At 32.5% G+C, this 18,991-nt stretch overlaps 1 protein-coding gene across 1 annotated transcript in view; it reads right to left on the reverse strand.

The window, feature by feature from the left end:
- Positions 1-18,991, reverse strand: part of LOC114326372 (protein O-glucosyltransferase 2) — a 31,793-nt gene that overhangs the window by 11,451 nt on the left and 1,351 nt on the right. The window contains exon 3 of the mRNA XM_028274730.2: positions 5,928-6,241. Within this exon, the coding sequence (XP_028130531.2) occupies positions 5,928-6,241 (314 nt within the window). The remainder of the gene's footprint in view (positions 1-5,927; positions 6,242-18,991) is intronic.

Raw genomic sequence — 18,991 nt, forward strand, 5'->3', positions numbered from 1 at the left:
TTTCGGTTAAATCTCTATCAGGCATAGAATCTGGAATTGAGTAGGAGTCAGATTCAAGTAAAACTTGTCCTCTTCCATCAACATTGCTTGTGATTGCTTGTGGAGAATGTGGACGAACAACAGGTTCTTGTTTTTTCTTGATCACAAAGTCCACATTAAACCGTTTGCTAAAGAGAAAAGTATCATCTAAGTAACGTAACATTTTTTATCCAAAATATTTTATTTACTACTCCCAATCCATTAACACTCCGTTCAATGACGGTGGTCTGTCAGGTCAAGGCTATGACATGAAACGTTAGTTTTTTAAAATAAATTATCTACATTGTCGGGATTTTCAGTACCTTTCATAAAAATGAACACCTACGTTTTACATTATATTTTACAAAAAGAAATCATTTTATTAAAAAAAAAGATTACTTTATCCTGATTTAGACCACCTTTGTTCGTTTATGTACTTAAGTTTTTCTTATACCAAACATAATAATTCTAATACATATACTAATAACGAAGACAATTTACAAGCTGTTACGAAATATTCTGGAATGCCGACACAAACCTACCTAATCCCCACCAGATATCGAATACTATCAAGAGGGCATTGAAAATATTGTAAGATAAGGAAAACCCAATATTTTTGCACATTTGGCAAATGTTGGTCATACATGGAAAATATCTGCGTGATTAATGTTTCTGTATTTTCTGTGTAATAGAATTTTGCTGAACTCTTTGTGTTTTTTAGTATAGTTCGATTATTGTTTTGGTTTTTGTAAAATGGAAGAATAATTTGATTTTTCGTAAGTGTGCTAAGCTCTTAAAATTATTATGTCAAATATATCACTTATTTTTGATCTATTTTAAATTAAATTTAATACAAGGTAGGCATAAACAAACAAAATATTTCCAATGAGGTGAAGATACCCTATAAATACCTACAAATAAAAATATTGTGTTTAAAAATACTAATCAAAAGAAAATAAAAATATAGTAGTATTTTTGTTCCCAATAGACCACCGTCGTGCAGTTATGTTCTTATTTAGACGTCGTCGATCGGAGTGTTAAGTTGACATGCAAAAATTACTTTTACAGAAATTAGGATACACAATTCAATTGTCTCATACAGACTTATAGGACATTTTTGAGTTGAAACACCTAGTAATTTTTGCTCATGCTGCCAAATTTTTGATACAAATAAAAACTGAAAAAATATTAATTATTAGTAATATCTACACCTACCTTTTAGATTTTAGTAGATGATCAAATCAACACAAAACGTGACAAAACTACATTTATGAAAAATACTAATCACTTCAAACTCTACAGCATCACCAGTAACTGATAGATAAAACTGATAAATTGTTATGTTGATATAATAATGCATAAGTGCATGCATAGCATAACAACATCGAGAAATCCACGGTTGAACACCACAGAGGCAGATCTTTTTATATTACAGATTAGACTTTTTGTATGATACGAACATTAGGCAAACAAACCTAATATAATCGTATTATTTTTATTTTAAAATAGAATTAAAAATATGTAGATAAGGTCAAAAAATCACCAGATAAGATATAAAGCTTTTTAAAAAGGTTTTACCATATCACCAAATGGGTTACCTACTTGTTTCGGGCTTTTGTCATATGTCATATATAATATTATTATATCTACGTCATATGTTACTGGTATATACCAATGATAGAAACCAAAGATGTATGATGTAAATATATTAATCTTATATGAAATATGACAAAAGCCCGAAACAAACGTGAATTGTTGAAAAGCCCTATATTGCGGTCTTGATTTAAATAAACTTGTTATCCTGGATACGACTGGTGTGATGCAATCGCAGGTCACATAGGAGTTTAGAAAATTAATATTTTGTAAAACGTGTTGGAAAACAAACTACAAAAGTATCAGAATAGTTTCTCAATTCTTAGAAAGCTCTACACTCCTGCAACTATTCCAACATATATTTTAATAACTGCTGTTTATTCTGTCAAACTTGATCCCCAGTTCCTTTACAGGAAGTGAAAATGGATGGTTCGCCAGGGTGACACAATTTCACCAAAACTGTTCACAACATTATTGGAATACAGTTGTAAGCGTGCAAACCTAGACGGAAAGGGCATAAATGTAAACGTAGAGCAACTTAGTCACCTCAGGTACGACATAGTCCTGATAACAGATCGCATTGATCATGCCATCTAAATGTGCGAAAAGCTCTACCATGCCTCTACACAATTGGGTTTATAGATCAACAACTCAAAAACACAAATGATGACAAACCCCGTTCTGGGTGAGAACATCAATATAGCTAGAACAAGTATAGGACAAACATCAGCATACAAAATATCTGGGGCACAAAATTCGTTTAAGGTGATACAGTAGCGATCAACAGGTAGCCAAAACGCGTTCCAAGATTGCGGCTGTAATTTTGAATATTTTTTCGAGATATTTGGCACACGTATTCGTAATATAATAAAGAATGGCGGTACAGAGCCCAATTTGAAAAATCTATTAATATGTGGAAATTACTCTGTATTTAATACAATATTAAAAAAACGAGCCTGTACCGCTATTAAGAAGAACAAACAAATACACTTTCTTCAAATAAACTTTTTTATCCGATGCCTAGATTTCGTGTCATTCTGGAACTACTAATGAAATAAAAAATTTTAGTAGTTCCAAAATGACACAAAATCTAGGCATCGGATAAAAAAGTTTATTTGAAGAAAGTGTATTTTTTTGTTCTTCTTAATGGTGGTACAGGCTCGTTTTTTGAATATTGTATTTACTGTATTTATTTACTTATATATTTTATTGTATTGTATTGAATTTGATTATTGTATTACAGAGTAATTTTCACATATTAATATATTTTTCAAATTGGGCTCTGTACCGCCATTTTTTATTATATTACGAATACGTGTGCCAAATATCTCGAAAAAATATTCAAAATTACAGCCGCAATCTTGGAACGCGTTTTCGCTACTGTTTCCTCTTAAGTAGAGACAACCAGACCATTAACATTAACCAGACAACGAATTAATACGTAGAATAGGGTTGACTTGGGCGGCTTATGGAAAGCTAAGAGACGTTTTTAAATCAGCTCTGCTTAAAAAGAGGTCTTTGATCAATGTGTGCTGCCAGTTCTAGCCTAGGGTGTGGAAACGCTAACATTCACTAAGACGTCCGTAAACAAAATTCGAACAACACAGAGGGCAATGGAACAATCCATGTTGGGATTAACCCTAAGAGACTGAATAACCAACACAGATTTGCGCCATAGATCGGGGCAAGAATCGCCTTTGGTTGATATTCTTTTGATCGCAATCAAAAGAAAATCGACCTTGAAATGGAACTGGACAGTGCATGTCATGCGAACGAAGGACTGCAGATGGACGAAACGTATTCTCGAGTGGAGACTCAGACAGGACGCCTTTCAAAGCAGAGGACGACCACCAACGAGATGGACAGATGGCCTGAAGTGGATATGCCAAAATTCGATGCAAGCGGCTCAGGACAGGAATTTGGTGGGATGAACTACAGGAGGCCTATGTTCAGCAGTGGACAAGTATAGGCTGAATGATGATGATAATGATGAAAAATGGATATAAATGATCACGTAAATAACTTAACTCATATGCTTCAATCTCATTTTAGCTTGCTGTAAACCCCCATAGTTCTTTAAAATATTGCTATATAACCTCACAAAACTTTGAAATTCAAAATAACGAACTTCGGGGCAGGATGAGACATGTCTCATTCCGCCCCGATTTATCTTTTGTTGCTTAAGAAAAAACTACCTTTAAGTTTTCTTGTTACAGATGGTGCGAAACTATGTTAGAAAAACAGAGAGACAAAGTTGGCCTGTGGATTCTATGGAACAGGCAATATCCGCAGTAATTGACGGTAATATAAGTTTAGACAAAGCCTCGTCTCAATATGGTGTACCAAAATCAACATATGGCTCCATATGTCAAGAAAAAGCGAGATAGTTCGGAATTTCGCATTAACAAACAGTCAGGAAAATTTACGTGTATTTTTAATGAACAGCAGGAGTTAGAACTTACTAATTACGTTAAAGACATGAAAAAAAGATTGTTTGGATTATCCTTGAAAGATTTGCGCAGGCTGGCGTATCAGTTAGCACACCGCAATGGAATCGTTATAATTTTAACCAAATTAATCAAACAGCAGGACAAGACTGGATTAATGGCTTTTTGAAGAGACATCCCGATTTAAGTTTAAGAAAACCTGAGGCAACCTCTGGAGCTCGTGCGATGGGCTTTAATCGGGTAGCTGTAGCACAATTCCAATCTCTTCTAAAAGAATGCATTGATAAATATAAACTGACTTCTGATCGTATCTTCAATTGTGATGAGACGGGAAAGGGAAACGGCAGGTAGGCACGCTAACATCATCTGAGAGAGGTGAAACTGTGACTGTGGAGTTGTGTTTTTCTGCCAGTGGATCTTACATGGGCCCGATGTTAATTTTCCCCAGGAAACGGAAGCAGCAAGAGTTCGAGTTGGGTTTGCCACCTGGAGGTTGGGCAGAAGTCTCTCACTCGGGATGGGTTACAACCGAAACGTTTGTCAGTTGGTTTAAAAAATTTATATATTTTTCTAAGGCCACAAGAGATGCTCCTGTTTTGCTTCTGTTCGACGGAAATTCGACACATACGAAGAACCTTGGACTCATTGATCTTGCTCGAGATAACGGAGTTATATTGCTCTGCTTTCCTGTTCATTTTTTTTTCTTTCTTTCCTTTCACTGTTCGCACCGTCTTCAGCCTTTAGATGTTTCACTGATGAAGCCTATTAGTGTTTATTATGAAGAGGAAGTGCGAAGATGGTTAAGATCAAACCCTGTAAAAGTAGTGACTTTATTTCAGATTGCATCGTTGTTTGGAACTGCATTTATTAATGCAGCTACAATGAAAACAGCACTGACCGGCTTCAAGAAAACAGGAATTTGGCCTCTAGATGTTAATTCATTTACTGAAGACGATTTCCTTCCATCTGCACCAACAGATATTCTAATAGAAATAGATGATAATTTGGAGCCCAGTAATGCCAATGATTTGTCAACGACAGATGAAGTAGTTGAGGAAGAACAAATTAGTCAAAATAATGCCACTACTGAACTCATTGGAACATACTCTAAAATACCAGCATCTAACGGTGAACACCTACCCATTCTTCCTCAGTGTTCATGGATGCCAGATCCTGTTAAAATTCCTTCAGCTACAAGTAACCTAACGTCATTTCCGACTGCTTCTCCTCAACATGTTCTACCGATACCGAAAGTGGAACAGAATAAGAAAAGAACTTCTCGAAAAAAAGGAAAAACAGCAATTTTGACTTTATCGTCATACTTCGAAGAGTTGAAAAAGGCCAAGGAAGAAACAAAAAAGGCGGCTAAAAAAGTAGAGCGAGTAAAAAGAAAAGTCAGCTTCAGTAAAGATGGAAGTAAAGCCACTAAAGAGAAGGTGGCTAAAAAGAAGAGGGTGTTGTTAAATAAAGGTCTGAAAGACAAGACAAGAGACTCTGATTCCAGTGACACTGAAGATGATGCCCAGTGTTTATACCGTCAAGACTTCTATTCAACTTCCAATGAAGGATGGGTAGCATGCTCATCGTGCTACAGTTGGGCACATAATTCTTGTGCATACACAGATAGTGAGGATGATGAATCAGTTTTCATCTGTGAATTATGTGTAAATTAAAAATTATGTTAGGCGTAATATTAATAAAAGTTATTTTCCACTAATTATACTTTTTTCCATGCTTTTCTTATGACTGTATTCATTAAAACCTATTAAAAAATTTATTGTCAACTATCTTGATTTTTTCTAAAGTTTGCTTTACGTGCCATTCCGCCCCGTGTTCCCCTATCCCCTGAAATAAGAACAACTTCCTTACCTTCCCATATTCTCCAAAGTGGATTCTGTAATGTCATAAGTAGGCATTATAACATCATAGCTTTCAGTACTTCCACACCAAGAAAATATTGGAAATTTTCCTTCAAGCTTGTGGGTGGACAGAGGCCAATCTCCCAAGTTAGCAAAAAATTCAAGATCAGGTAAAACTACTTTTCTTGTCAAAGACAGTAATATGTTATCTATAAACATATTAAAACCTACATATTTTCCATAGCATTTTCTATAGATTTTGTTATTTTTCACAATATAATGACACAAACTTACGGAATGGGGCTGGTCAAATTTCTTAATAAGCTAAAATACAAATTAAAATTTGTAAAAACTACAGTCCCTGAAAAAATTATTAAACGCACTATAAGATGTTAATTCTGAGGCAATATTAAATAGGTTTTTGTATGTACTAGACACAGTTTTGTTTGGCTGTCCATTTAATTCTCTATATTTTATCACAATTAAAACATTATTAATTAACAAATCAGAGGTAAGGGATCGGACTTAACAACAATACATCAATCGATCCAAAAGGCAACCTCACCTGCACGAGTGGTAGTCTAAAATTACCTGGTGCCTCCTGCTACATAACAGACGAGGCTCTGGTAACCGAGTATGAGCGGGATAACCATACAACAGTTACAGGGAGTCAAGGAAATGTGATTCCTACAACTCACCAACCCGCCTGGCCAGCGTGGTGTTTTATGGCTATTTTCCCCAAACTAACAATGTCGAACTTACAACAAAGCGGAAATGGACCCCAGGTGGGTAGGAGAAATCCAGAGTCCCACATCGGGAAACCGATCTGCCTCATGGATTCTGGGGGAGGCAAAAGCTCGACAAGAACGAATCAGAGAAAACGGAAAAAGAAGAAATGCAACAGAATACACATAGCGACATATAATATCAGATCCATGGCTCAAGATGAAAAGCTGTACGAACTCGAAGAGGAATTAACTAAATTCAAATGGGACATTGTAGGATTGTCAGAGGTCAAAAGAAGAGAAGAAATGTGTATAGAACTAGAATCAGGAAATCGCCTCTATTACAAAGGAAAGGAGGACGAAACATATGGAGGAATAGGATTTTTGATCAAAGAGAAAATTAAACAAAACGTAATCGAGTATAAGAGCATATCAGATAGAGTAGGATATATATCATACTAGAAATTAACAGGAAGACAAGAATGAAACTAATACAAGTATATGCTCCAACAACAACACATGATGAGGAAGAAATTGATAACTTTTATGATGACATCACCACAGCAATGGAAGACAAAAATATAAAAACAACAATCGTTATGGGAGATTTTAACGCAAAAATCGGAAAGAAAATGGAAGATTCAGAAAACAAAATAGGAAACTACGGACTTGGATCAAGGAATATTAGGGGTGAAAGACTACTAGAATATTTGGAACAACAAAACCTTCATGTTCATGCAATAAATACATACTTTAATAAGAAACCAAACCGAAAATGGACATGGGTCTCCCCAAATGGGGTGACAAAAAATGAAATAGACTACTTCCTTTGCCAAAATAAACAAATCTTCGAAGACGTAACTGCACTAATTCTTAACTGGCAGCGACCACCGCATACTAGGAGCCAAAATAGAAATAAGCAAACTAGAGACGCAGAAATCTAGAAGAAAACCAACGGCTATTGACCATAGCAGAATAAGACAAAACGCAGAAGAATATAGACAGACTTTAAGGGAAAACTATAAACAACAAGTAGCAAAGGAAGAGTCAGAAATTAATAAGATTAATGAAGAAATGAAAGAAAAACTTTTGGAAGCGGGAATGAAAACTGCCAAAAAACTAACAACAAAAGAAAATAGATTACCGGTGTTACCTTAGCCATAAATTTCATCCATAAATTTTTTTTTCATATTTTCACAAAAATTTGGTATAAATTTATCAAAAATGAATAAAACAGATAATATTGACAAGAAAAATGTTATATATGTTATATATTTTTGGAAAAAAAAATTTAAACGGGCGATGTATTGACGGTGAGTAGATAATGCCACTCAAATTCAAAAATCCTTTATGGATGGTACGTTCGTCAACTTTTTTTCTCAGTTTTTTGTCAAATTCTCAAAGTAAATATAATAAAGCATAACATATAAAAAAATCGTGATGGAGGTATTTTCCAAAACATGCGAAAAAAATTCTGAAACTTAGATGTATTGCGCGCTATTCGTTAATACGTCTCAAATTCAAAAATCCTTTATGGATGGTACGTTAGTCAACTTTTTTTCTCAGTTTTTTGTTAAATTCTCAAAGTAAATATAATAAAGCATAACATATAAAAAAAACGTGATGGAGGTATTTTCCAAAACAAGAGAAAAAAATTCTGAAACTTAGATGTATTGCGGGCTATTCGGTAATACGTCTCAAATTCAAAAATCCTTTATGGATGGATCGTTAGTCAACTTTTTTTCTCAGTTTTTTGTTAAATTCTCAAAGTAAATATAATTAAGCATAACATATAAAAAAATCGTGACGGAGGTATTTTCCAAAACAAGCGAAAAAAATTCTGAAACTTAGATGTATTGCGCGGTATTCGTTAATACGTCTCAAATTCAAAAATCCTTTATGGATGGATCGTTAGTCAACTTTTTTTCTCAGTTTCTTGTTAAATTCTCAAAGTAAATATAATAAAGCATAACATATAAAAAAATCGTGATGGAGGTATTTTCCAAAACAAGCGAAAAAAATTCTGAAACTTAGATGTATTGCGCGCTATTCGTTAATACGTCTCAAATTCAAAAATCCTTTATGGATGGTACGTTAGTCAACTTTTTTTCTCAGTTTTTTGTTAAATTCTCAAAGTAAATATAATAAAGCATAACATATAACAAAAACGTGATGGAGGTATTTTCCAAAACAAGAGAAAAAAATTCTGAAACTTAGATGTATTGCGGGCTATTCGGTAATACGTCTCAAATTCAAAAATCCTTTATGGATGGATCGTTAGTCAACTTTCTTTCTCAGTTTCTTGTTAAGTTCTCAAAGTAAATATAATAAAGCATAACATATAAAAAAATCGTGATCGAGGTATTTTCCAAAACAAGCGAAAAAAATTCTGAAACTTAGATGTATTGCGCGGTATTCGTTAATACGTCTCAAATTCAAAAATCCTTTATGGATGGATCGTTAGTCAACTTTTTTTCTCAGTTTTTTGTTAAATTCTCAAAGTAAATATAATTAATCATAACATATAAAAAAATCGTGATGGAGGTATTTTCCAAAACAAGCGAAAAAAATTCTGAAACTTAGATGTATTGCGCGGTATTCGTTAATACGTCTCAAATTCAAAAATCCTTTATGGATGGATCGTTAGTCAACTTTTTTTCTCAGTTTCTTGTTAAATTCTCAAAGCAAATATAATAAAGCATAACATATAAAAAAATCGTGATGGAGGTATTTTCCAAAACAAGCGAAAAAAATTCTGAAACTTAGATGTATTGCGCGCTATTCGTTAATACGTCTCAAATTCAAAAATCCTTTATGGATGGTACGTTAGTCAACTTTTTTTCTCAGTTTTTTGTTAAATTCTCAAAGTAAATATAATTAAGCAAAACCTATAAAAAAATCGTGATGGAGGTATTTTCCAAAACAAGCGAAAAAAATTCTGAAACTTAGATGTATTGCGCGCTATTCGTTAATACGTTTCAAATTCAAAAATCCTTTATGGATGGTACGTTAGTCAACTTTTTTTCTCAGTTTTTTGTTAAATTCTCAAAGTAAATATAATAAAGCATAACATATAACAAAAACGTGATGGAGGTATTTTCCAAAACAAGAGAAAACAATTCTGAAACTTAGATGTATTGCGGGCTATTCGGTAATACGTCTCAAATTCAAAAATCCTTTATGGATGGATCGTTAGTCAACTTTCTTTCTCAGTTTCTTGTTAAATTCTCAAAGTAAATATAATAAAGCATAACATATAAAAAAATCGTGATCGAGATATTTTCCAAAACAAGCGAAAAAAATTCTGAAACTTAGATGTATTGCGCGCTATTCGTTAATACGTCTCAAATACAAAAATCCTTTATGGATGGTACGTTAGTCAATTTTTTTTCTCAGTTTTTTGTTAAATTCTAAAAGTAAATATAATAAAGAATAACATATAAAAAAATCGTGATGGAGGTATTTTCCAAAACAAGCGAAAAAAATTCTGAAACTTAGATGTATTGAGCGCTATTCGTTAATACGTCTCAAATTCAAAAATCCTTTATGGATGGTACGTTAGTCAACTTTTTTCTCAGTTTTTTGTTAAATTCTCAAAGAAAATATAATAAAGCATAACATATAAAAAAATCGTGATGGAGGTATTTTCCAAAACAAGCGAAAAAAATTCTGAAACGTAGATGTATTGCGCGGTATTCGTTAATACGTCTCAAATTCAAAAATCCTTTATGGATGGTACGTTAGTCAACTTTTTTTCTCAGTTTTTTGTTAAATTCTCAAAGTAAATATAATAAAGCATAACATATAAAAAAATCGTGATGGAGGTATTTTCCAAAACAAGCGAAAAAAATTCTGAAACTTAGATGTATTGCGCGCTATTCGTTAATACGTCTCAAATTCAAAAATCCTTTATGGACGGTACGTTAGTCAACTTTTTTTCTCAGTTTTTTGTTAAATTCTCAAAGTAAATATAATAAAGCATAACATATAAAAAAATCGTGATGGAGGTATTTTCCAAAACAAGCGAAAAAAATTCTGAAACTTAGATGTATTGCGCGCTATTCGTTAATACGTCTCAAATTCAAAAATCCTTTATGGATGGTACGTTAGTCAACTTTTTTTCTCAGTTTTTTGTTAAATTCTCAAAGTAAATATAATAAAGCATAACATATAAAAAAACGTGTTGGAGGTATTTTCCAAAACAAGAGAAAAAAATTCTGAAACTTAGATGTATTGCGGTCTATTCGGTAATACGTCTCAAATTCAAAAATCCTTTATGGATGGATCGTTAGTCAACTTTCTTTCTCAGTTTCTTGTTAAATTCTCAAAGTAAATATAATAAAGCATAACATATAAAAAAATCGTGATGGAGGTATTTTCCAAAGAAAGCGAAAAAATTCTGAAACTTAGATGTATTGCGCGCTATTCGTTAATACGTCTCAAATTCAAAAATCCTTTATGGATGGTACGTTAGTCAACTTTTTTTCTCAGTTTTTTGTTAAATTCTCAAAGTAAATATAATAAAGCATAACATATAAAAAAATCGTGATGGAGGTATTTTCCAAAACAAGCGAAAAAAATTCTGAAACTTAGATGTATTGCGCGCTATTCGTTAATACGTTTCAAATTCAAAAATCCTTTATGGATGGTACGTTAGTCAACTTTTTTTCTCAGTTTTTTGTTAAATTCTCAAAGTAAATATAATAAAGCATAACATATAACAAAAACGTGATGGAGGTATTTTCCAAAACAAGAGAAAAAAATTCTGAAACTTAGATGTATTGCGGGCTATTCGGTAATACGTCTCAAATTCAAAAATCCTTTATGGATGGATCGTTAGTCAACTTTCTTTCTCAGTTTCTTGTTAAATTCTCAAAGTAAATATAATAAAGCATAACATATAAAAAAATCGTGATCGAGGTATTTTCCAAAACAAGCGAAAAAAATTCTGAAACTTAGATGTATTGCGCGGTATTCGTTAATACGTCTCAAATTCAAAAATCCTTTATGGATGGATCGTTAGTCAACTTTTTTTCTCAGTTTTTTGTTAAATTCTCAAAGTAAATATAATTAATCATAACATATAAAAAAATCGTGATGGAGGTATTTTCCAAAACAAGCGAAAAAAAATCTGAAACTTAGATGTATTGCGCGGTATTCGTTAATACGTCTCAAATTCAAAAATCCTTTATGGATGGTACGTTAGTCAACTTTTTTCTCAGTTTTTTGTTAAATTCTCAAAGAAAATATAATAAAGCATAACATATAAAAAAATCGTGATGGAGGTATTTTCCAAAACAAGCGAAAAAAATTCTGAAACGTAGATGTATTGCGCGGTATTCGTTAATACGTCTCAAATTCAAAAATCCTTTATGGATGGTACGTTAGTCAACTTTTTTTCTCAGTTTTTTGTTAAATTCTCAAAGTAAATATAATAAAGCATAACATATAAAAAAATCCTGATGGAGGTATTTTCCAAAACAAGCGAAAAAAATTCTGAAACTTAGATGTATTGCGCGCTATTCGTTAATACGTCTCAAATTCAAAAATCCTTTATGGACGGTACGTTAGTCAACTTTTTTTCTCAGTTTTTTGTTAAATTCTCAAAGTAAATATAATAAAGCATAACATATAAAAAAATCGTGATGGAGGTATTTTCCAAAACAAGCGAAAAAAATTCTGAAACTTAGATGTATTGCGCGCTATTCGTTAATACGTCTCAAATTCAAAAATCCTTTATGGATGGTACGTTAGTCAACTTTTTTTCTCAGTTTTTTGTTAAATTCTCAAAGTAAATATAATAAAGCATAACATATAAAAAAAACGTGTTGCAGGTATTTTCCAAAACAAGAGAAAAAAATTCTGAAACTTAGATGTATTGCGGGCTATTCGGTAATACGTCTCAAATTCAAAAATCCTTTATGGATGGATCGTTAGTCAACTTTCTTTCTCAGTTTCTTGTTAAATTCTCAAAGTAAATATAATAAAGCATAACATATAAAAAAATCGTGATGGAGGTATTTTCCAAAGAAAGCGAAAAAATTCTGAAACTTAGATGTATTGCGCGCTATTCGTTAATACGTCTCAAATTCAAAAATCCTTTATGGATGGTACGTTAGTCAACTTTTTTTCTCAGTTTTTTGTTAAATTCTCAAAGTTAATATAATAAAGCATAACATATAAAAAAATCGTGATGGAGGTATTTTCCAAAACAAGCGAAAAAAATTCTGAAACTTAGATGTATTGCGCGCTATTCGGTAATACGTCTCAAATTCAAAAATCCTTTATGGATGGTAAGTACGTTAGTCAACTTTTGTTCTTAGTTTTTGTTAAATTCTCAAAGTACTTAATAAAGCATAACATATAAAAAAATCGTGATGGAGGTATTTTCCAAAACAAGCGAAAAAAATTCTGAAACTTAGATGTATTGCGCGCTATTCGTTAATACGTCTCAAATTCAAAAATCCTTTATGGATGGTACGTTAGTCAACTTTTTTTCTCAGTTTTTTGTTAAATTCTCAAAGTAAATATAATAAAGCATAACATATAAAAAAATCGTGTTACGTATTAATCGATTATTCGTATCGAAAAATCGTATTAACAAATACCGCGCAATACATCTAAGTTTCAGAATTTTTTTCGCTTGTTTTGGAAAATACCTCCATCACGATTTTTTTATCTGTTATGCTTAATTATATTCACTTTGAGAATTTAACAAAAAACTGAGAAAAAAAGTTGACTAACGATCCATCCATAAAGGATTTTTGAATTTGAGACGTATTACCGAATAGCCCGCAATACATCTAAGTTTCAGAATGTGTTTCTCTTGTTTTGGAAAATACCTCCATCACGTTTTTTTTTATATGTTATGCTTTATTATATTTACTTTGAGAATTTAACAAAAGACTGAGAAAAAAAGTTGACTAACGTACCATCCATAAAGGATTTTTGAATTTGAGACGTATTAACGAATACTGCGCAATACATCTAAGTTTCAGAATTTTTTTCGCTTGTTTTGGAAAATACCTCCATCACGATTTTTTTATATGTTATGCTTTATTATATTTACTTTGAGAATTTAACAAGAAACTGAGAAAAAAAGTTGACTAACGATCCATCCATAAAGGATTTTTGAATTTGAGACGTATTAACGAATACTGCGCAATACATCTAAGTTTCAGAATTTTTTTCTCTTGTTTTGGAAAATACCTCCATCACGTTTTTTTTTATATGTTATGCTTTATTATATTTACTTTGAGAATTTAACAAAAAACTGAGAAAAAAAGTTGACTAACGTATGTATCATCCATAAAGGATTTTTGAATTTGAGACGTATTAACGAATAGCGCGCAATACATCTAAGTGTCAGAATTTTTTTCTCTTGTTTTGGAAAATACCTCCATCACGTTTTTTTTATATGTTATGCTTTATTATATTTACTTTGAGAATTTAACAAAAAACTGAGAAAAAAAGTTGACTAACGTACCATCCATAAAGGATTTTTGAATTTGAGACGTATTAACGAATAGCGCGCAATACATCTAAGTTACAGAATTTTTTTCGCTTGTTTTGGAAAATACCTCCATCACGATTTTTTTATATGTTATGCTTTATTATATTTACTTTGAGAATTTAACAAAAAACTGAGAAAAAAAGTTGACTAACGTACCATTCATAAAGGATTTTTGAATTTGAGACGTATTAACGAATAGCGCGCAATACATCTAAGTTTCAGAATTTTTTTTCGCTTGTTTTGGAAAATACCTCCATCACGATTTTTTTATATGTTATGCTTTATTATATTTACTTTGAGAATTTAACAAGAAACTGAGAAAAAAAGTTGACTAACGATCCATCCATAAAGGATTTTTGAATTTGAGACGTATTACCGAATAGCGCGCAATACATCTAAGTTTCAGAATTTTTTTCGCTTGTTTTGGAAAATACCTCCATCACGATTTTTTTATATGTTATGCTTAATTATATTTACTTTGAGAATTTAACAAAAAACTGAGAAAAAAAGTTGACTAACGTACCATCCATAAAGGATTTTTGAATTTGAGACGTATTAACGAATAGCGCGCAATACATCTAAGTTTCAGAATTTTTTTCGCATGTTTTGGAAAATATCTCAATTACGATTTTTTTATATGGTTTTATTATATTTACTTTGAGAATTTAACAAAAAACTGAGAAAAAAAGTTGACTAACGTACCATCCATAAAGGATTTTTGAATTTGAGTGGCATTATCTACTCACCGTCAATACATCGCCCGTTTAAATTTTTTTTTCCAAACATATATAACAACATATATAACATTTTTCTTGTCAATATTATCTGTTTTATTCATTTTTGAGAAATTTATACCAAATTTTTGTGAAAATATGAAAAAAAAATTATGGATGAAATTTATGGCTAAGGTAACACCGGTAATAGATTAAGTAGCGGGACAGTTAAATTAATGGAAAGTAGACGAAAACTAATAAGCGAAAACAAAAGAAACACAGTAGAATACGTAGAACTGAACAAACTTATTAGGAGAAAAACCAGAGAGGATCTAAGAAAACACACTGAAAATGAAATCGAGAGAAATAAGGGCCTAAAATGCTTACGACCAAATTTAGGGAAACCACTACTCATTTCAATAAAGGATGAAACAGGACGGGAAGAGAGGAGAAAAGATAAGATATCAGAAGAAGTAGAAAGATTTTATAAAGAACTATACACCTCAAAGAAATACGCAAACTTCAACACTCAGGAATATATCAAGAAAACAATCACGAATGTAAACTCAGAAACATTACCAAAAATAGAAAATTATGAAATAGAAGTAGCACTACCACAATTAAAGAACAACAAAGCACCAGGACCAGATGGAATCCTTGCTGAAATGATGAAAGAAGGGAAAGAAGAAATCTTACAAACATTAAGAAATCTGTTTAATCAGTGTCTACATAAAGGAGAAATACCCGAAGAATGGAACGAAAGTCTTACAATCCTGCTATTTAGAAAGGCGACAGAAAGGACATAAAAAATTACAGACCCATCTCACTGCTGTCGCAAACGTATAAACTATTCATGAGGATTATCAACAACAGGCTAACACACAAATTGGACTCGTATCAACCAGTAGAGCAGGCAGGATTCCGAAAGGGATATAGCACCACTGACCATCTTCTAACAATTAGGACACTAATAGAAAAAGCTAACGAATACCATATAGATCTGCACTTAGCGTTCGTTGACTACGAAAAAGTATTTGACAGCGTGGAAATGTGGGCAATAGAAAAAGCTATAAACAACTGTAGAATAGATTCCAGATACAGAGTGCTAATACTAATATATATATATATATATATATATATATATATATATATATATATATATATATATATATATATATAGTGATTTTTTTTTTGAATAACGGCAATTCGGTCAGATGAAATAAAACTCTATTTGTTCTAGGTCTCAATATTTCGTCACTATTTGGTGATTATATATATATATATTATATATATATATATATATAAGAAAGCAACAATGACAGTACAATTGGAAGAAACCACAAAACCCATACCAATTAACAGAGAAGTACGACAGGGAGATGTTATTTCTCCTAAACTATTTACATTAGCACTGGAAGATGTTTTCAAAACAATGGAATGGACAAACATGGGAATAAACATAAATGGAAAGAAACTAAAACACCTAAGATATGAAGACGATGTTGTAGTCATAGCATCAAGTTTTGAAGAACTACAAACCATGCTAACCGAACTAGCAAATGAATCCGAACAAATAGGTCTAAAAATGAATTTTGCCAAAACAAAAACAATGACAAACACACAAGACAATAGAAACGTAATACTAAACGACACCACAATAGAAGCGGTTAATGATTATATATATTTGGGACAGATGATAAAAATAAATAAGGAAAACCAAACAGCGGAGGTAAAGAGAAGGGTCAGATTGGCCTGGGCAGGATTTGGAAAATTAAAATGGGTCCTAAAGAATAAAAAAAATACAACAATACTTAAAAACAAGAGTGTTTGACCAGTGCATACTCCCAATTCTCACATACGCATGCCAAACATGGACCTTGACCAAGGCAAACATGGATAAAATAATGAAGACACAAAGAACCATGGAGAGAGCAATGTTAGGAGTAAAATTGACAGACAAAAAGCAAAACAACTGGGTCAGAAATAGAACAAAAGTCAAAGACGCAGGCCAACATATAGCCAGGCTAAAATGGAGCTTCGCAGGTCATAACGCTAGACAAACGGACAATAGGTGGAATAGCACGATACAACAATGGAGACCATGGACAGGAAAGAGAGCAAGAGGACGACTCCAGATGAGATGGGGAGACGACATTAAAAAGATAGGAGGAACGCACTGGAAACAGAAAGCACTAAACAGAAGCGATTGGAGGAAACTGGGGGAAGCCTATGTTCAAAATTGGACGAATTAAAGGGCAAAAGAAGAAGAAGAAGAAGAATTAACAAATATGTATTTATTGATTCTTGAGGGAAATCAGAAATAACGACAATTAAATGTTAATATTTTGTTGAGCCACCTTAAGCCGCTATTAGAGCTTTAATTATTTGTGACATACTACAATGCAAATGTGGCGTACTACTGTCTCCTGCATTTGCTAACTGGTTCCTCATTTGGAAACCAGTCTTGGAGCTGCGGAATCAACTGCCTTTACAAGACATCTTTGTACTGGTCTTACCACATCATTCCTTTTACCACATACATACATCCAGTACCCTTGGAATTTGGAACCATTGTAGTCAGGATGAAACTTTTCTCAATGACGAAGACGCACAAACTGAGCAACTTCCTGCAAAATTTCAAATGTGCTTTCATCGCTGACGCAGACCTGTCAACAATACATAAAAATACTCTGAAGCACCCTACAAAAGTGATGATTTGGTCAGACATTAGCGGCAAGGGTACTGAACGTTTGTATATATGGTAAAAGGAAGGATGAGGCAAGACCAGTAAAGGGGTTCATTCTGCAGCTCCAAGACTGGTGTCCAAATGGGGAACGGGGAACCATTCATTTTTGTGCAAGATGGAGCACTCTAGTGGGCGTTCAAGTATTACGTAAGGCGATTTTTGACGTTCCACCCCCCTATGTAATGCACCGTAATGGGGCGTTCAACTATTACATAACGCAATTTTTGAAGATTTTTGACCCCCCTCCCCCAAACTGCGTTGCGTAATACTTGAACGGCCCCCTACCATACAGGATGTTAAAGCTTCTTTGGCAGAACAAAACATCCCTTTGTTGGACTGGCCAGGTAATAGCCCCGATATGAACCCAATCGAAAACATTTGGGAGTTAATGAAAAGAGAAGTAGCTAAAGATATGAAAACAAAATGCAGCTCTTAGAAAGAATAATTTGTGTATGAAAACATCATCCTTAAATGCAGGAGACAGTACATGTTTGCATTGATAGTATGCCACACATAATTAAAGCTCTAATACCAACTAAAGGTGGCTCAACAAAATATTAACATTTGATAGTCCTTATTTCTGTTTTCCTTCAATAGTCAATAAATACATACAGTCCATACTTACTGTTATCTACGTCAGAGATATAAGTTGACATTGTTGCACGATTACAAAAAATTCTTGAATTCATTTTAAATCAAATACATATATCACATAATTTTTGGGGAAGTGGATTATACAGCAAAACAAATTAATATTCAATGTAAATAAATAAGAACTTTAGAAATAGAAATCAAGAATTAAGTTATAATCTTACGTTAAAGTAAATAATAAAAACAGTACATATAATAAAACAAATACTTATATAGTCCGTCCCATCTTGACTTTACAGTATAATGAAGATAGGCAATGCAGTTTTTATGAGAGTTTTATCGCTTCGATACCGATTTTATCAAAAAGAATTTGTAATTGAATGGTAGAGAGATTAAATTAAAACTGTATTAGAAAGGCAACCTACAATTTTAGGATTCATATGCATAATAACTATAGTATATCAAATAAACTTAAACGGATATGAATCCTAAAAATGGAGACTTGGATTTTTGATAAAATCGACATCACAGCACTAAAACTCTCGTAAGAACTGCATTGCCTATATTCCTTATAATGTAAAGTCAAGGTGGGGCGGACTATAGTTAAGAATACAAACAAATATGAAGTGTCATCACCGCAACTGTCAAATAAATGTTACCAATTTATGCCATAATGTCACCTTTGTTCGATCGCAGTTAGAGTGTAATCTGAACAAGGGTGCTCTATATTCCACTTATACTCTTATACAAATTAAATGAAACAAGTTAGGGTATGTTTCTTTAAAA

Source organism: Diabrotica virgifera, chromosome 1, assembly GCF_917563875.1.
Source record: "Diabrotica virgifera virgifera chromosome 1, PGI_DIABVI_V3a".
Classification (NCBI taxonomy): domain Eukaryota; kingdom Metazoa; phylum Arthropoda; class Insecta; order Coleoptera; family Chrysomelidae; genus Diabrotica; species Diabrotica virgifera.